This window comes from Diabrotica undecimpunctata, chromosome 5 (genome assembly GCF_040954645.1).
Source record: "Diabrotica undecimpunctata isolate CICGRU chromosome 5, icDiaUnde3, whole genome shotgun sequence".
Classification (NCBI taxonomy): Eukaryota; Metazoa; Arthropoda; class Insecta; order Coleoptera; family Chrysomelidae; genus Diabrotica; species Diabrotica undecimpunctata.
Window position 1 is genome coordinate 123,150,640 of NC_092807.1, and position 21,799 is coordinate 123,172,438.

At 35.8% G+C, this 21,799-nt stretch overlaps 1 protein-coding gene across 3 annotated transcripts in view; it reads left to right on the forward strand.

Annotated features, from left to right (window-relative positions):
• Nucleotides 1–21,799, forward strand: part of Lrch (Leucine-rich-repeats and calponin homology domain protein) — a 212,842-nt gene that overhangs the window by 85,890 nt on the left and 105,153 nt on the right. For all 3 annotated transcript variants that reach the window (XM_072532638.1, XM_072532637.1, XM_072532636.1), the window contains exon 2: nucleotides 10,071–10,267. In XM_072532638.1, coding sequence (XP_072388739.1) covers nucleotides 10,071–10,267 — 197 coding nt within the window. The remainder of the gene's footprint in view (nucleotides 1–10,070; nucleotides 10,268–21,799) is intronic.

Here is a 21,799-nt window from a genome sequence, read left to right on the forward strand (position 1 = left end):
ATCGCTCAAGTACTACTGAATCTATCTCTTAGAGCCAGAAGTTTTAATCCGTGATCTTGTCGCTCTGTGGTCCTTTGTGACGTCTAGAACCCCTCGCTCGGTGTCCTCAGCCTTCTTGAGTCCACACTCATTTACACTGCAGTATACTGCGTAGGTGTATTGTATCTTCCTAGAAAATTCTCTTATCCATAGACCGGTTTTACGCAAACCGACAGTTCGACCCCTCTCAAAGTCACTTGGGTGGGGCACCCGGCGAATTCTACTCCCTCTAAGCATTTTGAGCAATAAAAAAGGAAAAAAAATTTACAATGAAGTAAAAACTTCTTTTTGTAAAATGATATAAAATTTTTGTATTAAATTTTTTAAAAATTATTAAAAATGGATTTATAAATTTTCAGAATGTTTTCGATCCTATCAGATCATCATCAGAGAAAAACGTCTATAAAGTAGGTGGCAATAGCAATGACCCTTAATAATTTGAGTAACGAACATTATTAAAACACTAGTGATGATAAGGGATTATATTTTTTAAGGGAACGTACGATTTCCCATCTCGAAAAGGGGAACGCCCTGAGAGGTAAGAACCAACTGTTGACAGAAGGAAGTTCCGTCTGTCAACGGTTGGTCAATAAAAAAAGCATCCATTTAAAATTTAACTAACACCGTAAATTCACTAAAATTGAATGCTTCTTTTTTACCAAACAATTCACACAGCCACCACAAAAACTTGACAGATAAACCTGAAAATTTTATCACTTGTTCATGGGAAGATAAGTCGATATCTAAAAAATTATTGAATTCTAATAAACATACGTAGGTGTGTATCTTTTTTTTTGTCACTCAGTATATTTAAAACAAATAAGGAAACTAAATTCCTTTAATAAAGATATATTAATACTAAAAACCCTATTTGGCTACATCACACCATCACAGAACATTTTCGGAATAAATATTCCATCATCAGTGCTATCCTAAGTATATTTACTCTATGATCATTTAAGCGTTGCGATAGTACCTATTTTGGCATACGCTCTATAGCGTTTTTTATCGGTTTTATCAGCTGGATTAGGTATTCCTCTTTTTATTTTCTCTAGATTCGAATAGAAATTCTATTCCACCCTTCTCTATCTCTGCATTTTGTTCTCCGTTTTCATATTATCATTAATTTTATTTCTTTCTTTGCATCGTCTCTCTATTTCTTCCTCGAACTTCTTCTCTTTATTAAATTTGTAATTCTTATTACTTTCCTTGGCGATCTTTTCATAATGACTTATCCATTCCTAATCTTTTTCCTTTCCAGTATATTTAGGTTCGTTTATTTCTTCTTCATTGGGGTTATTTCCATTGCCTATTATGTTATTCTGGATTATTAGGTCTTGTAGATTTTAAGCTTTGTACCGTTGCTGTGTTTATGTTTTAATAATGTAATGTTCTCGTCGAAGGACTGGTTTCCCATCATGATTCTCTATGTTACTCGTTCTTTATCCAATCGTCCTGCGTCCAGCTGAAAGTTAACGTTGGTTCGAATTTAAAATTTTGTACTATATTAAAATCCCAATCAAGATGCACTAGAAATAAACAAACCAAGTTATGTTACAAGGAGCACTCTCAAATAACGATTTACGATGTATATACATTGTATAAATCCCAAATTATGATTTACAAAGTTTATACATTGTAAATCATGATTCGGGAGTATTCCTCGTAACAGTTAAGTATCTTTGTTTGTTTATGTCTAGGTAATTATATTTCTTACTAACACTAGATCATCAGTATATAATATTGTTACCTGTTGTTTCGCTGTTATGATCCAACACTGAGGAGAATAAATATGGAATAAGCACTGAGCTCTGATGCAAACTCTGATTATCAGTATGTCTCACGCTTGCTCTAATACTATTTCTTACACCCTCATACATATCTCTCACACTAATCACCACAGAATCTGTCGAGGAACTCAATCATATCCTTTCTGAATATCAATAAATTTCATAATATTGTTACGATAAATTCTGACCCAAAACCGTAAATATATTTATTACTAATATTTTCATTCATTCACGTATTTTTTAGGTAATGCCTACCTGACACACGATGGGTCCCCCTTTGTGATAAAAACAACAATTCGAACCTTCTGGAGACAAGCCGATTTAACCATACCGGTTCTGAGAACAATTCGCCGCTCTGTCTAGAAGGCCTTTCAGCAAAACAGCGGTCTATGTTCGATGTGTTTCGAGAAACAACTGTTTTCATTCTCGAATAACAGGACTTAATATTTATAGAGGAATTTTGGTTATGGAGGGACAGTTAATAAAGATGATTCGCGCTCGCGATATTGTTGTTACGCTCGCCTACTAATAAATTATTGTATATGTAGTGATAAATAAATAAATATCAGTTATTGTGCTTTTTAATGAATTAAGATAAGAACAAGACATTATAAATTAAAGACTTAACAATTAATAAATTCACAACAAATGGTGGCAGAAGTGGGATCGAACATAAATTAGACTTATAATAATAATACAAGTGAATATTTATAAATTGTGAAAATGACGACGATTTATGAGCTGACAGTGACTAATTTAAGAAGACATCTTGAAGACAGAGAATTAGCTTCTACCGGAAAAAAGGCTGAGTTAGTCCAACGACTAAAGAACGCTTTGCTAGAAGAAGGACTAGATCCAGAGACTTATATATTTGAAGATGCTGTCCTCTCGTCGATTTCGAAAGTTTCTGGTGACATCGCATCATTAGAGAACAAAGTTTCTGGCGATATTTCGAAAGTTTCCGGCGACATCGCATCATTAGAGAACAAAGTTTCCGGTGACATCGCATCATTAGAGAACAAAGTTTCCGGTGACATCGCATCATTGGAGAACAAAGTTTCTGGCGATATTTCGAAAGTTTCCGGCGACATCGCTTCTTTAGAAAGCAAAGTTTCTAACGAGATTTCTTCCCTGGAAAGCAAAGTTTCTGCTAACATCTCTTCAGAAATCTCTAAAGTCACTTCTGAGATGTCTGCCCTGGACGATAGAATATCTTCGTTAAAAAACCAAGTTGCTGCCGATAAGTTGGCCTTCGAAGAAAAGATTAAAGAGATGGAAAGGAAGATGGAAGAAACAGGGACAGCAGAGAGAGGTAACAATCCGATTACAGTGGAGATAAAAGAAGACGAGACGAAATTTAAGTTGGAGACACGGCCGAAATTTGAAGGAAGTGGAGGTTCTATTCATGTTAAAGTCCCAACTTTCGACGGAAAATCATCATGGAACAACTACATGAAACAGTTCGAATCAGCCGCAAGAGCAAATGGATGGTCTGAAAAAGAAAAGGCTGTAAACCTGACTATCGCTCTTCGAGGAGATGCCTTAGATGTGCTTCAGACCATAGCCGTAGAGGAGACCGATGATTTCGAACAACTGAAGAAGAGGTTAAATATGCGATATGGCCACGAACATTTGGAGCATGTATATCAGTCACAGCTTAAAAATTGTAGACAGAAGAAAGATGAGGCTCTTCAAGAATATGAGGTAGATATTGCCAGATTAGTACGATATGCTTATCCAACAGCTCCCGAAGACATGATGGAAAAATTGGCCGTTCAAACGTTTATTGATGGTCTTCGTGATCATGAAATGCAGAGAACACTGCGATTAGCTCGTCACAAGACGCTGGTTGATGTCCTATCCGCCGCCCTCGAATACGAGTCAGCTACGCAGGCCTCTGGCGGGTACAGTAAAGTTAGGACTGTAAAAGAGGAAGGAGATGAAGATAAACTTGACCAGCTCGTTAATATGATGAAAAGCATGACATACAAGAAAACGAAGACATTCAGATGCTGGAATTGTGGCGAAATAGGACACGTACGAAGCTCCTGTAAGCACCCTAGGTACGACGCAAATCAAGAAACTCACCATCAGGAAAACTAGAACGGGTCAGCCTTAGGGGGGCAGCTTCGACCCAAAACTTTTCCAAAGACCCTCTCATACTAATAGCTTCTTTGAAATGTCGTGAAGATAGTGTATATGTAGATGGAGACATAAATGGTAAAAAGCATACGTTGTTGGTGGATACCGGAGCGACCAGAACCATTATACGCCCGACAGTTATAAACGGCCGAAAGAAACTGTTACCAACGAGGTTACGACTTCGGACCGCTACAGGTGAAAATGCCAACATTCATGGAGAAATCCAGGTACAATTGGGAATTGGGGCAGAAAAGTTTGTCCATACTGTTATAGTTGCTGACATCGAAGAGGATGTTATATTAGGAATGGACATAATGAATATGCATGGATTCCAATTGGATTTTAAGAATAAGGTAATCAAAGTTGGCAACGAGGAGGTATTTCTTCATCCACATAATGACAACACTGTGCAAGCAGCCATTACAGAAGATACAGTCGTGCCTGCGAGAAGCGAAACGATCATAGTAGCGCGACTACAGGGAATTGTAGACGAAGGGAGACCTGTTATGATGGAGCCTTGGAACCACGACGATGAGGTTGGCCGTGGAATCATAATTGGAAAGGAATTGGTGACTTCGGCTAAAGAAATTCCTGTGAGACTTATCAATGTCAACGACTACCCAGTGACCATAAAGAAAGAGACAAAAGTAGGAACTTGTGTACCTGTGACATCCATAATTCGTCAGGCAACAACATCTGATAATTCCAACGACAAATTCGACCAAATGGTTGCAGTTACAGGACAGTCTCTAAATCAGATGGAGAAAAGGAAATTAAGGGAATTTCTTCGGCAGTATCGTGATATTTTCGTACCGAAAGGAGGAAAGACGGGAAGAACTACCGTTGTTAAGCATAAAATTGATACTGGTAATGCTAAGCCAATTCGTCAAACAGCTCGACGATTACCACAGGCGAAGAGAGAGGAAGCTGAAACGATTGTTCAGGAAATGAAGAAAGACGGGGTGATAGAACCTTCTACGAGTCCATGAGTCTCTCCGGTGGTCCTGGTTAAGAAGAAAGACGGAACGACGAGGTTCTGTGTGGATTACCGTTTGCTGAACAACGTTACCAAGAAAGATAGTTATCCTCTGCCTCGGATCGATGACACATTGGACACATTGGCTGGAAGTAAATTGTTTTCTACTTTAGATTTGAAGTCTGGATACTGGCAGGTAGAAATGGACCCAGTCGATAAAGAAAAGACAGCCTTCACCACAGGATCTGGATTGTGGCAATTCAACGTTATGCCATTTGGACTTTGTAATGCTCCTGCGACATTTGAGAGGCTTATGGAAAATGTGTTGAGAGGGTTATCTTGGAAAACATGCCTGGTTTATTTAGATGACATAATCGTCTTGGGGGAGACATTCGAAGATCATTTGAGGAATTTAGAAAACGTTTTTAATCGACTTAAAGCTGCCCAATTGATGCTAAACCCCAAGAAGTGCCAGCTATTTCAAGGTAAAGTCAATTATCTGGGTCATATAGTCAGTAAAGAAGGAGTGGCCGTGGATAAGGGAAAAATCGATTCCATTAAGGAATGGCCAAAACCAACTGACAAACATCAAGTGAGAAGTTTTCTTGGACTATGTACTTACTACCGGAGGTTTATTAAGAAGTTTGCAGATATCGCTAAGCCATTAACGCGACTTACAGAGGAAGCAAGAGAATACCGCTGGGATATAGACTGCCAAAATGCCTTTGAAACGTTGAAAAAGCATTTAATAACAGCACCAATTTTGGGGTATCCACTGCCAGAAGGAGAGTTCATCTTAGATACGGATGCAAGTAACGTGGGAATTGGAGGAGTGCTGTCTCAGATTCAAGGAGGACAGGAACGAGTCCTCGGATATTTTAGTAAAGTCCTTTCAAAACCTGAGCGGAATTATTGCGTCACGAGAAGAGAACTTCTAGCCGTAGTTAAATCAGTAGAGCACTTCTATCAATACCTCTATGGCAGAAAGTTTCTAATCCGAACCGACCATGCCGCCCTTAAGTGGTTGATGCAGTTTAAGAATCCAGAGGGTCAGATAGCCAGGTGGATCGAACGACTCCAAGAATACGATTTTAAGATTGAGCACCGGGCCGGAGTTAGCCACAGAAACGCTGATTCTCTTTCCAGAAGGCCATGCCCAGCAGAGTGTTCCCACTGCAACAAAACGGAATCCAAGGAAGCAGCAGTGCTAAGAACGACGATTGTCAACGACGACTGGACGCCTACTAAGATAAGGGAAGAACAAGAGAGAGATCCAGTTATACAGAAAATCCGAAAATGGAAAGAGGAAAACCGTCGACCACCTTGGCAGGAAATATCAAACCTATGCTCAGTAGTTAAGACGTATTGGGCCCAGTGGGACTCATTTATCATCGAAGATGGCTTGCTCAAACGAGTCCTGGAAAATGATGACGGTTCAGAGAAGAGAAGACAGTTGGTGATCCCAAAGAGCAGAATAGCCGAAGTACTTCGTCAGTTACACAACAGTCCATCGGGAGGGCATTTTGGTGTAAGGAAAACCCTTCAGCGAATTCGGGAACGGTTTTATTGGATGAACAGTTCCGACGATGTAAAAGACTGGTGTAAGAAATGTACTATTTGTGCCACGAGTAACGGGCCTTACCGAAAAAGGAGAGCTCCTATGAGACAATATAATGTTGGAAGCCCGTTTGAAAGAATAGCTTTGGACATCGCTGGGCCATTTCCAGAAAGTGAAAAGGGAGGCAAGTACATGCTGGTAGTAATGGATTACTTCACTAAGTGGGTCGAGATTTACGCACTTCCAGACCAGAAGGCCGCCACCGTTGCAGATAAGTTGATCCAAGAATATATCAGCCGATTTGGAGTGCCTTTGGAGATCCATAGTGACCAAGGCAGGAACTTCGAAAGCGATCTATTCCAAGGAATATGTGATAGACTAGGCATGAAGAAAACAAGAACTACCGCGTATCATCCGCAATCGGATGGTATGGTAGAACGAATGAATAGGACAGTTGGCAAGTATTTGACAAAGATGGTGTCCGATCATCAGCGAGACTGGGACCAATACCTTCCGTTCTTCACAATGGCCTACAGATCTGCTGTTAACGAATCAACAGGCCAGACACCAGCCAAAGTCCTATTCGGACGCGAAATGCGACTACCTTGTGATCTAGAGTTTGGGTGTCAACCTGGAGAAGATGTAGCAGGTGAAGATTATGTGATCGAATTACGAAGAAGAATGGACGATGTACATGAGTTGGTCCGTTCCCACCTTCAGATCGCTAGCGACCGAATGAAGAAACGGTACGATACACAAGCCGAAAAGGGTTGCTTTAAGAAGAACGACAAAGTCTGGCTGTATAATCCCAAGAAGCGGAAAGGTTGTTCTCCCAAATTGCAGCAGTTTTGGGAAGGTCCATACCTTATCATGGAGAAGATCAACGATGTCATCTACCGAATAAACAAGATTCCGAGGGGAAAGCCGATGATAGTACACCATAACCGGCTGGCGTCTTTCGAAGGTGACCACGACGTAGATGAAGAAGTGGAAGTAAACCAAGTCCAAGACGTGTCTGACCTCACGTTTGAGGAATTCATGGGTGCCTATGGAGGTACCGGTAAAGCAAGACATGGTGTTACCACTGAAGAAAAGCAAGATCTACTCGCGCTCCCCGATGACTACTCGCTGGCCCTTACTATCCCGGCCAGTATCAAAGACGCACCAGGGTTGGCATCCGTCTTTCGAAGGAAGTTTGGTCGAGTTGCAGAACTGCAATGCCAGGTGCCAGCTCCCGGTAAAACCTTGAAACTCCAAGATGCATCACGTTACCTTTTCTACCTGGTAACAAAAGACACTGCCCGTGACCAACCTACCTACCGAGATGTATGGGAAGCCTTACTTCAATTGAGAGAGCACGTACTAGAGTCCGACGTGCAAAAGTTAGCCATGCCAAAGTTGGAGTGCCGCCAATTAGATTGGAGGGTTATCCGAAATATGGTGGAAGAGATCTTTAAAGACACCGAAGTCCAGGTGTTAGTCTGTTGCAATCCGCATAGTTACTGGTGCGGAGAGAAAACCGTCCCTTGTCATTTTTATACAACTGGAAGTTGTAAAAGAGGGTCCAGTTGCCGATACCAGCATACCGTTCCGGTTCCAGTCCCGACAAGGTTCCAGGAGGAACAATCTTTTAAGAGGGGGGCAATGTTACGATAAATTCTGACCCAAAACCGTAAATATATTTATTACTAATATTTTCATTCATTCACGTATTTTTTAGGTAATGCCTACCTGACACACGATGGGTCCCCCTTTGTGATAAAAACAACAATTCGAACCTTCTGGAGACAAGCCGATTTAACCATACCGGTTCTGAGAACAATTCGCCGCTCTGTCTAGAAGGCCTTTCAGCAAAACAGCGGTCTATGTTCGATGTGTTTCAAGAAACAACTGTTCTCATTCTCGAATAACAGGACTTTATATTTATAGAGGAATTTTGGTTATGGAGGGACAGTTAATAAAGATGATTCGCGCTCGCGATATTGTTGTTACGCTCGCCTACTAATAAATTATTGTATATGTAGTGATAAATAAATAAATATCAGTTATTGTGCTTTTTAATGAATTAAGATACGAACAAGACATTATAAATTAAAGACTTAACAATTAATAAATTCACAACAATATATCGTTTGTTTATTTATTCATATATTTTCCATCAGCTGGCATATAATGAAAATTACATATGTTGTTGCGTAAATCAAAACTCATTTTGAAAAACAATGTAATAGTTTATATGCCTTACAAATCTAAAAATAGTACTACTATTAAAAGAGAGAAGTTGCTTCGTGAAAAAATTAAAGAGTTGAAAGAAAATATAAGTAATTGTCTGCCTAAGATACAACTTTTACAAAATTCGTGCTTTCTATTTTCTTATTATTATTATTGTTGAATTTTTAATTGGGCTCGTGGGATCTGTTTTTAAAGTATATGTAACTAAACAAATTAATGCGAAATCGTAATTTTTCAAACCTTATTGGTTTCAACTACATCCGTACTGCCATGGTTTATGGCCTTGGCGGTAACCCTTAACCTCTATTTGAAGTTTGCATTTGTATTGAGCTACCAGTTGCAAATAAATAGATTTTAATTATCCAACATTTTTCTTTAGGTTTTTCCATTTTAATTTCTAATATTACTACTAATCTCTAGTAATACTAACTATGCTTCTCCAAATTATTTTAGATTGAACATCTACAAGAAATACTTGCCGATAACTTGGATATTTGTGTCCAAACAGATTTTTCAACCATTATGGTCTTCACTGATACATGGTTCATCTAAATATAACTCTCCTGCCTCTTCTAAATTTTTTGGTGGTTTTCAAATATTTCCCTCTCAACAAAAATAATTGTTACTATATCTCTTTTTTAACTTTTCTTTTCATAGTAAAATCCGATTTCTTCAAGCAATCGCATAGCAAATAAAAGATAAATCTAAATTAACGGATGTGTTTAATATTTTGTCCTTCTAGTATGAAAAACATTTTGCTTGTATAGCATTTTTTTTTCAACAACCTTAATGCATTGTCCCGTATTTAAAAATAAGCACATCTACTTCAGATGATAACAAAAATGTCTTGTTCTACATTTTTATTGCAAAAAGGCGGCTATTATGTTCATGAATGAATGGATGAATCCGTTGATAGTGTCGACATTATGTACATCAATTTAAGTGAATTGTTTGTTAGCCTGCCTGAAACATGACCTTGCTCTTTAATAAATTGCATCTAATCACTACTTGATTAGACTGCGAGTTAATTATACGCTAAATATCGCGTCTATTTTGATGCTACAAGGCACTACATTTAGGCGTTGGATATTTAATAGTTGTTTATTTGTAAATTAATAAAGAAAATTCTATACGAAGATAATTAAGTACTTACTATTATAACATTTCAGTAAATTTAAAAATACTTGATTGTAAATGCGGTTTGTAAAAGCATTAATAATTAATTTTAAGACTTAAGATTATACATATATATAATATATACTGTAATCGGAACGATACTAATCATTGTCAACTTATTGCTTCGACACAAAATAATATATATCCTTTGTTTCAGATTTGTCAAAAAATCGATTTTGCGAGTTACCGGAAGAAGTTTTGAGTTTCCATTTTCTAGAAAAATTGTGTTGTTATCATAATGCAATCCGTTTTATACCCGACGCCGTCAGCAGTCTTCAATGTTTAAATTTCCTAGATCTCAGTAGAAATCAGCTGACGAGTCTTCCAAGGGAATTATGTCAGTTGCCAATTGAGGTAAGTTTATATCAGCTTTGAATATATTGATAAAAAATTGTCCTTTAAAGCCGAAATCAATCACTGACACCTGCCTATTATAACGAGTATTAAAAATGTATGTTGTAACAAAGTTGTACAAACAGTATAATCAATGTCAGCTTTACTAAAATTCTATTTTATTAATACACGTTATGTTGTATGTTTAATTTTGTTAATACTACAACTACAGCTATGAGAAAGTACAGATGGATAGGCCATATGGCCTTTAGTCAACGTGGTAAATTATAATAAATGCAAAAATTATTAACGATATAATGATCTACGGATAAATAAGTAATTATTACAGGCTCTAAGAAACCTCTTAAAATATTATTAATAAACAGGGTTAGTACATATTCGGAACAATGTGGGTTAAAGGTCAATATGATGATGATGATAGTGTGTTTGGCATGGAAACTAGTCCATTTTCCACAGGTTTTTGAATGATTTTTGTTATATTTAAGAATTGAAGAGCATAATGTGAAACAATGACAAGTGTCAAAAAGGCAAAAGTGAGATATTTGACTTGGAATGTTAAAAATAATATAAAATCCAGTAACAACTTTTGTTGTTTTAATTTAGATATGTGGGTGCATGTTGCGCTATGGAACTATATTTATAACAATATTAATAAAATTACTCCAAAGTTGAGATAAGAACAGTCTTTATTTAAAAAAAATGTGGCTTGTTACATTATTACATTAAAGATAAGTACCCAAAATCTTATTTAATCAACCAACTCGGCGACCTCATCAGCAACATCAGGGCTGACATCCTCTTGTAGAATGGATGATACACTGAAGGTATGTAGGTTAATAATGATCTTACATTTTCGAGTTTCTTTTTTGCAATCCGAATGGGCTCAATATACTTCTGTTTTAAAGCAGATACAGTAAGCACATTAGGACGTCCCTTCTTGACAACACTAACGGGGTTGTAGGTACCATTCACAGAATGTTTAACGTAAAATGCTTGTCTGTTATCACTCCTGAACAAAAAGGAAAAAACATTGGAAAAATCCAAAGATTGCTGGTCATCAGTGCGAGTACTCTTTTTAATGTTCTCTAAGAGTGGTTGTACATTGAGGAAATCTTCCTGCTTCATAACAGTTAAGTTGAAGGGCTTCTTTTTATTAGATTCTTTTATAATTTTTTGCCATTCCTCAGGAGAGTACACAAGCGGAGCATACTTTCTATGTCGTTTTTCTATAAGAGCAAAATCCCTGTCGGAGGGAAGGTGAGTGTGTCCGCTGACTAAAAAATGGTGTGTAATAGACTTAAACTTTTGTTCCTTCACTAGCTGGAACCATAAAGACATTAAAAGCCAGTTTTTGTTTTGCCCGGGACAATTATCCGTGAAGAAAACGAGATGCTCTACTTCACCTATCTTTGAGCTTAGAAATTTTATGAGTATTGATGCAATTTCATCACTTCCTCTTTTTGCAATGTTTTCCGTCCAGACAAACATATGACCAGCGTCTTCCGTACAATCATGGATTCCTAGATTATACATCCAGATTTTCCTGCAATAAAATGCAGGACCAGTGGTTAATTTGAGAATCGGTAACGTTTGCTGCAAGTCAAACGATATAACACTTGGACTGGGCTGTTTCGCTCTTCAGTAGTTGTTGCATTGCCTGAGCCTTACACTTGTGCAAGTTAAGTCTTGTTGTTAATTCGCTATAATCATTTTTTTCTGATTTTGCTGACTCTATTTGGATATTAATTTCGTCGCATGTCTTGCAAGTATCTGATTTTGGCAGCTTGAATCCAATATTATACTCGGAACAAAATATTTTACGGTAAGTATGCTCCTTGACTGGTTGAATTCCCATTTCTGTACACCAAGGGACATATCGATCCAAATAGAGACTGGCTATACTCATGTTATGATCCAGATAAACTTTATTCATGTTCTTGTGTCGACTGTAGTGACTTTGATACTTTGGAATCGAATGTATGTGGTTTTTAACACTTAGTATTTCAGAATCAGATATTTTGTTCACACGGTTTGTATGCTTTCCTCTGTTGTCTCTTTCTGGCACTAGATTTCCTTCTATCTTCTTGTGAACAATGTTATTTACTCTGACCTTAGAAGCTTGAAGTCCGTGGATATTTAAAAATTCTGTTTTACAGACGCGTGTAGTTTCACCATTAACATTAATGGAGTAGACTGCATTGCTCTTTCTATGCGATTCTTGATGTTTTTTCTTCTTTCGGTAGGACCTTTTCTTCTTAACAATATCTATACGTCCGAATAAGTAGCTATTTTGTAAGTCCCATGAACCGAGGTTCCAGAATTCGTTAAAAATATTGCTCTCGTGGCCCTGAAGCTTTTCCCTACACTTCTTAGTGCAACTGCAAGGCGGTCCCAATTCTCGACCAGGCACATTTTTTTTCGTTTTGTCGCTTACATATGGTTGCCCTAAATTTCGTCGAATTTTTCTTTTTGATCTTGAATAACAGTGTTCATTGCTTTGTCTCCATCGACTTGTTGGAGTTTTGTCGGGTGTGTTTGGTTTTGTCCTTTTTCTTGACGGACCTTGTTCATTATCCTACAACAAAATGCAATAATATAACAAGCCATGTCACAAGCCACAACAATCATACTTTAATCTTTAATGTTAATAATGTGACAAGCCACATTTAACAAAAAAATTACGTACCGCTGTATTTTCATCACTTGAGTCACTTCTAGATTGTACATAGTCAGGATCACGGTCACTGTCATCGAATGTCGACTGAACTTCAGTATTTGTCTTACTAGAATCGTCAGAACTCACAGAAATATCTGAATCGCTTTCGCCCATGTTCGCCATTTTGACGTGGATTGTCATTATGTCGAGTAGATATTAAGACAAACTAGATCTATGCAACATTGTTACCATAGGTTTGTCGCGTCATCTATTAACGACGGGCTGAAATCAATTTTTAGTGGCTTATTATACTATTACTTTAACCGATCATAGCACTAACTCTTTTTGAACTCATGTGTGGCTTGTCATTGTTTCACATTAAGCTCTTCAATTGAAACTTGATTGTAACAAATTTATATTATATATCCGAATGCATATAAGTGATTATATACGAGTTCGTATATTGATTTCTGATTCAGTGACAGTAGGTGGGTTATGTTTACTAGAAGTTGCACATTACTTTTAACCAGATTTTTATAAAATGTAGCTGTGCTTTATTTTCGCATGAGCACTTTCCTGATTCTATAATGTTTAATCTAGCCAGGTGAGCAAGAACAGCACTGTGACTAGTTTCAGAAACTATCTTGTGATAGTTGCTGCTGATCGTTTGGATATGTCATAATGGAATGTGTGGTAATTCAGTTAGAGATGGTAACTTAGGATGAATCTTGTAATAATGATTATTTGATGTTCGCCAATATTTTCCATCTCTCTTGCTAGTTAAAATTTATTTTTTGATTATACAATTTGATTAGATCTGTTACTGTATAAATATATTCTTGTATACTAGAATGAGTACAATCCTTAGCAAGCTCGTCTACTATTTCATTACCTTTTTTCCCGGTGACTTTTTGCCCAAATAAATGTTACATCTTTGTTTCTCAGTTTTTGTTGAATGTCACATATCGGCGCACTCAGCATTATTAAGTCTGCTAATAACTGACTTAGAATCTGAGATGATCAAAGCATCTTGCAAATTTTCATGCTCTAGCCAAGCCAGAGCTTTCCTACTGCTTCTGAAATATAAATAGAGCAATGTGAAGGAAGTTTTATTTTAAATGATTTGTTATTGGAAGGAATGTACAGTTCAATTGAGAGCCATCTGTGTAAATTATAGCTTTATTCAACAACGTGATATTTATTTTAAGTGAATCTGAAATATCTGAAACCAAATATTATATTTGTAGAATATAATATTTGGTTTTCTGTAGATCGTATCAAATTCTAATTTATAGAGTCGTACAACAAAATTTGTTGGTAATGTAACTGGTAAATCATTGGTTTACAGAAAGGCATCCTCTAATGGTGAAGAAGTTTTAATTTTCCAATTGTTGTGTACTAGATTTTGTATGGATAATTCATACAGCATACTCAGTAAGCCACTTGTTGTGGCCCTTAATTTTAACACATATTTGGTTGCTAATAAATTTCTACAATTAATGGCATTTCATTACTTTCAGTAAGTAACTGAGGGCATGGTGATGATGAAACTTTTAAACTGAATACGATGTATTTTGGGTAAATGCGTATTAATTACTGGTCCGTATAACATACATCCGTAATCCAAAATTGAACTCACTTAGGTCCTGTAAAACATCAATGCAACTTTAGGATCAGCACCCCATCTCCTGCAAGTGACGCATTTATGCAGATTGATACCTTTATAACATATTTTTTTTTACATATTGGACGTGTTTGGTCCATAGTAATTTAGGGTCTAAGATCATACCAAGATATTTATAGTTACTCGCAATAGGTATAACATATCCTGACAGGTTTTGACTATCAGGGGTACATATCCTATGTCGTGTAAATTTCATAATGGCAGATTTTTCTGGAGATATAATTAATTCGTGGTTTTTAGTCCAATTATCCACTAGTTTCACGATGTGTTCCAGGATCCCGCACACAATCGTTATATGAATCACGGATGGAATAAAAGAATAAAAAACGCAGAATTTAATGTGTTACATTTTAAACGATCGCACGTCACGGGAAATGCCTAATCCGGCGTTTTTAAAGCATATTTTAAATGCCTCACATTTATTCCCAAAACTCAAAACTAAAATGTCATGCTATATGTTTTGAAGGTTAGGCTCTAGTAATCGAAACTTTATAGTGACCAGTCAATAAAAGGGATAGATTATATTGATCTCATGGGAATCATAAAAAATGGCAAAAATCGCGCCACTTTTATTAATTTAACACCTTTATAAAATGTAAGTTTACTTGCGGCAAAATATAAAAATTGCATACGAAAGTTAAACTCTTTGCCCTTAAAACGCATATCGAGTTTTGTCGATAGGACACTTGGATCAAAAGATATCGAATTTTTACCGTCGAGCTGATCCAAATCTTATTGAACCTTGATTTCGCTGACAGGTTTAGACTTCAAAATCGCACGTCGCTTCAAGTGTTATTTCTGAGAGAACGGTTGATTCTACACAAAAAGTGATAATAAACATTTTTGTTTAAAATTATCTCAGCTACATTTTTTATTTAAAACGTTTTTTTCTACGGCGTACAGATTCTTGGAAATCGATTTTTTTGCGTTTTTACCCCCCTACATGGGCGGTTTTAGGGGGAAGCCCGGGTGTAAATGTGGTAAACTTTTTTGCATTATTTTGGGGGTCCAAAAATTAATATTCTGCGCAAAATTCAGCTTGTTCGTATGATTTTTACAGGTTGAGTTTACGCGTAATAACGTAGATAAAACTTTTTGCGATAAACAATTTCAATATTGCAATAACTGTTAACTGAAATTTCTTGAAATTTTTATAGATGAATACATGTGGTATTATATATTATCACCTTTTTTGTACATTTTTAACAAAATTATTAATAATTTTTAAAAAATCGATTTTTTAAGCTATTTTTGCAATAATTAAGCAGCAAATTAACAAAAATAACTTCATAAACTCTCATTTTAAAGAATCTATCTGTGTAACATTGACAATGATGGCAATGATAACATATATGCTTAAATGTTACGTTTTCAGTAAAATTGTCACTGTTTCATATAATTTAGCGGTCTTCACCTTTAGTATTTAGAATCAAACAGCGATCTTTTATTGTTTATATATTGTTTATAACTAAAAAATTACCTGTATCAAATAGTGTCACGAAAAAGGCTTTTTATTTACTAATTTCTCTGATCTAATACAAAGAATCGATGAGTGTGACGTTCCGAGGAGTAGAAACTAATAAATTTATTATAAAAATAAAATTAGCCATCCGGCCTCGCCTATGGATAAAGTCAACATGACGATGTATGATATATATTTATAATTTATGTCGAGGCTTACGTTTTTTGAATAAGGTTGTATTTTGTTTATATTTTTATATTAATATGTAAATAATGGAAACCTCCTAATTATTAATCTTAGTTTTATTATTCGACCTTATTAGAAACTAAGTTTTTTTGAATGATATAATCTCCGTACCTATAAAATATAATAATTCTATAGATTTGCTTTGTGTGTAATACAGCTCTGGACTTTGGCCACTTTTAATATTTGAAAAGAGCCAATAACTCACATCCTAAGGTAAAATACGAGGCTTTCGGTTTAAACCATTCAGTTAATATTTAATGTTTTTAGCCAGGTCCAAAGTTGGTGTATGTCGTTAACTCTAATATTTTAGTAACATTAACATACATTCATTTTAAATAAATAATTTTGGTAGAAACATTGCAACTGCATGTAAAATCACGTTGTAAAACGTCACGAAGTGAAGTTTAAAAAATATATGCAGATTTATTTCAAAACAATGTTATAACAAAATCAGATTGAGTTGAGTATCCATAGCTTCAGACTGCAGTAGTAAATAGTATTAGTAAATTCTAAATACTAGAAAATAGTGTCGTTAATGTTACGTAAAAAAACAAGAGGAAAATTCCAGCAAAAATACTGTAAAAACAAGTGACCGGTTATTTTTGGATTGTAATGGGGAGTCACATTTCCCACAACGGTCATATGAAGGGCCCCAATCTGGCCTGTTAGAACTAAAATTTGCAATCGCGTACGTTGTTAATTTCGTTGTTATGTTTAGTGTCGTTTACTGATGACCGCTCTGGCGGTTAACGTGTTAAGAGAGTCATAGATAATCTTAATAAACTAAAAAAGAGTTTGAAGTGAAAGAGGAAACAGGTATACAAGAAACTTAAAACAAAAACAGCAGCAAAAATTTTGAGCAAGTATTCAAAGATGATCACAGAAAGGAAGCAGAACTTATGAACAGTGCTTATTCTTATGAATAAAAAGAAACGTGGCAAAATTAACACAAGAAAACCAAAAAGGAATGAAACTAATACCAGTCACAAACTTCTTCTTCTTTTTTAAGTGTCATGTCCTCGACGAAGGTTGGCAATCATCATGGCTATTCTACCTTCGAGCCAGCTGCTCTAAACAATTGCCTTGACCTGCAACCAAACCACTCTCTCCGGTTCTTCAACCAGGAAACGCGTCTTCTTCCTACGCTTCTCCTACCCTCTACTTTTCCTTAAATTATGAGTCTCAAGATGTATCTTTCGCCTCTCATCACATGTCCGAGATATTGCAATTTCCTTTCTTTTATTGTATTTTCCATTTCCCTCTCTCTGCCTATTCTCCTTAACACTTCTGTATTCGTGACTCTATCTACATATGGAACCCTTAACAATCTTCTAAATGTCCACATTTCACACGCGTTAAGTCGATTTATTGTATTCCGGTTTAATGTCTATGATTCAGCTCCATAGTAGAGTACACTGTGTACATAGCATTTAATTAGCCTCATTCTGAGGGCCAATGTCAGATCTTTGCTGCATAAAATCTTTTTCATTTTCACGAAGTTGGCACGTGCTTTTTCAATTCTGACTCTTATTTCTGCAGTATAATCGTTATTTTCTGTGATTATCGTTTCCAAGTAAGTATATCTTTTTACTCTCTCAATCTGCTGGCCGCCCACCGTTAATATTTCATTTGTATTGTTGTTCTTGTTAATTTTTATGAATTTTTTTTATGTTAAGCACTATATCTTAATATTTTGTTCATTATTCTTTCTAAGTCTTCCAAGTTGTCGGCTATTATGACTGTATCGTCGGTATACTTAATGTTGTTAATTAAACTTCCGTTGACTTTTAGGCCGACTGTCTCGTTTACCAAAGCTTCTTGTATGATTTCTTCAGAATAAGCATTAAACAATAACGGCGACAGTATGCAACCTTGCCTGACCCCTCTCCTTATCTCCACTTCTTCTGACACCTCTCTTCCAGTTTTCACATTTAATCGTTTGCTGTAGTATAAATTTGATATCAATGTTACATCCTTCACATCCAGATTCTTGTTTTTGAGTACTTCTATTAGTCGGTCATGTTTTACCTTATCGAATGCCTTGTTGTAGTCTATAAAGCATACATGAAGATCTCGATTAACATCCAAACATGATCAGCACGTTAAAAGAAAATAGTGCCTCTCTTGTACCCACTCCATTCCGAAATCCAAATTGGGAATCACTAATATCCATCTCCAGCTTAGCGTGTATTCTATTATGGATGATTTTTAGCTGGGTTTTTAAGGTATGTGACATTAGACTGATCGTTCGATAATCACTACATTCTTTGGCATTTACTTTCTTTGGTAGACAAATAAATGTTGATGTCAGCATTTCACGTGGAATGAATCCTGTGGAATATATTGTGTTCAGTAGTTGGACTAAAAGATCTATGTTTTTTTCATTGACCAGTTTTCAATTCACTTGCTATTTCATCTGGACAAGCAGCTTTATTATTTTTCACGGACTTTACTGCATGTATAACTTCTGACTTTGTTATTTCGGGTCCCTCGTCTTTACTCTGATTATCTTCATATGTATTTTCCTGTCTCTAGTCATGGAATAATTCCTCTATATATTCTTTCCATCTTCCTAATTTTTGTTCTGTCTGCACTAAAATGTTTTCTTGTTTGTCCATTAGTATGCTTGAAGTTTTTTTGTTTTGCTACCCCAGCTAATTCTTTAAGTTTCTTATGGAGATTGAAGTTATCATCTTTGTTTTGTAAGTCTTCTATTTCTTGGCATTTTCCAGCGAAATAATTCTCTCTAGCTTCTCTTATTTTCCTTCTTATTTGATTATGCAGCTGTTGATACTGAGTTATGTTGATATTCTTTTGCCTTCTTCTGTTCTCCATCATTTCAAAGATTTCTTCTGTCATCCAATCTCCTTTCTTGCATCTGGTTGTTGTGAGTTCTCTGCGACTTGGTACGATAATTGCAATTTTAAAGAATTGCCACTGTTGTTCTAAGTCACAAACTTAGGCAGCCAGAAATATAAAAGATAATAGAGCTATGTTCAGAGATAATAATGTAGATGTTAGTTATATGATTAAACAGTCGAGATATTAGACCGTTTTCATAATTTTCCTAGGGTATCAGGATAAATTCGATTATAGTGTCATCTATCAACAACTCGAAAAAATTCTCCGGATGACAGTTCATTATTTTTTTATAAGGAATCCAAATCAGCAAAAAAATCTGGGCTATTTGTAAGTTGCCCTTAACCCTACCAAAGGGACTGGGGTGAGGGATCGTGTTTGATATCATTCGATAGACTTTTGAAAAATATTCAACCGCGTTTTTCAGTTTTTCGATCCGATGTAAATTTCGCGAAATATTCATACATTTGAATTATTACTTATTTTATAGCTTTGTAGTATTATTCCCAAAACAAAAGATTATTGATAATTGTATTTCCGTTGTCATGACTTTTGGAATGAAGTGATTCTGTTAAAATTTTTGTATTCTATAATTTTCTCCATATTATTTTTTCCGTCAAACGTCATCATCATGATCATTGTGGCTTTACAACCCTGCGTGGGTCCTAGCCTCCTCAAGAATTTCTCTCCAGTTGTCCCTATCCATCGCCTTTCTCCGCCAAGCACGTATTCCCATATTTATCATGTCTTCATCGATGTTATCAAGGAACCTTGTTCTGGATCTTCCTCTTCTTCTCTGGTCAATGGGTCTATCAAGTAGCGTTTTTTGGCTGAGTCATTTTGTTCCGTACGCATTACATGCTCTGTCCACCTCAGACGTCCTATCTTAAAATATTTTACGATATCAGGTTCCTGGTATATTCTATAAAGGTCGAAGTTGTATCGTCTTCTTCACACTGCATTGTCATTCACTGCTCCATAGATTCGCCTTAGTACTTTTCTTTCGAAACATCCATGTTTTCATTATTTTTTGTTAGAATCCAGGTGTCTGAACCATACGTTAGGACTGGGCGTATTATTATTTTGTAGAGTTTTATTTTTGTATTTCTCGACATAATTGTGGATTTAAGAAGGAGATTGAGCCCAAAATAGCATCTGTTGGCCGTGCAAATTCTGCGGTTTATCTCTGCGGTAGTATTATTTTCAGTGTTAAGGAGCGCTCCCAGGTATACAAATTCGTTCACTGCTTTGATGACGTCGTTTTCTATAACAAGTGGTCATAGTATTTGTGGTTGCGTGCTTATTTTCATTTACTTCGTTTTGTTGGTGTTTATTATTAAACCCATTTTTGTAGCTGATTCTTTTAATGCTACATACGCTTCTCGTGCAGTGTTTTCTGTTCTCCCAACAATATTAATATCATCAGCATAGGCCAGGATTTGCACTGATTTATTAAATATTCAACCAGTGGTTGTGATTTGAGACATACGTATTACTTTTTCCAGAACGAGATTGAATAGTATACAGGAGAGAGGGCGCAGCCGGTTTTTTGTTTTAAAAGGTTCAGACAATTTTCCCTGAATTCGTACTCTACATTCAACTTTTTCAAGAGTTAGTTTTGTTAAATTTACCAACTGATTTGGTATTCCAGCTCTTTCATTGCTTTGAACATTTTTCTTCTATTCAGAGTTGTAGGCTGCTTTGTAATCTATAAATATGTGATGAATATAATTTTTTCCGTAAAACAGTATTTACTTTTTAATGATATTCTCTTTCTTCTTATTCATTATACTCTATTGTATTTTTTATACCCTATCAGGCGTTAGATACTTTGTATAAATCAACTTATTTTAGAAATTATATTCTAATTCTGTTTACTTCTTGAAGTTGTTATTTACGTTCGTAAAATGAAAAATTATAATTTTTTTCGATCTTACAAAATGATTCTCATAAAATCAACACAATTAGTTATTTCATTTAAATTACGAAACTCCTGTGAATATTTCGTAGATAAATATGCTTGTTCGATCATCTGTTATTTCCGGTCTTGTACGGATGGTCAATTGCGACGAAAATTAAACTGCCAACAAACGACTCAAGAACGTAACTTGTGTCACAAACTAATATCATACAGGAAATTGAACAATTAATTTCTGTTTTGGATGCAATTAATAAATACACACGAGAGAATTTCTGGTATTTACAGAGAAATAAGAGGTTATAAAATAATAAAAAGCAAATTCTTCAAGTAACGTTACGTTACATCTAGTCTAACACACACGCGCACATACACACACACACACACACACATATATATATATACTACAAATTCACTTTCCTGAAATTTTCATTATTTTGCTATCACAGAAAATAAAAAAAACAATAAATTTATCTCTCAGGTTTATTCATGCTTCATATCTTACTTCTGCATTGCATTTAGATTCGTGGAAGTCAATGGGAAATAAAAACCCAAATATCAAAAAAAATTATTGACATATAAAAAACAATAATATTGTAATGTAACTAGTAATGCATTGATTAGTAATCAGTGTAGTAGTGTCTGGGGGCTCGGGAGACTGAGACCTCGGAAGCCCTGAAGAAGACATCGAAGAGGATGTCGAAAGC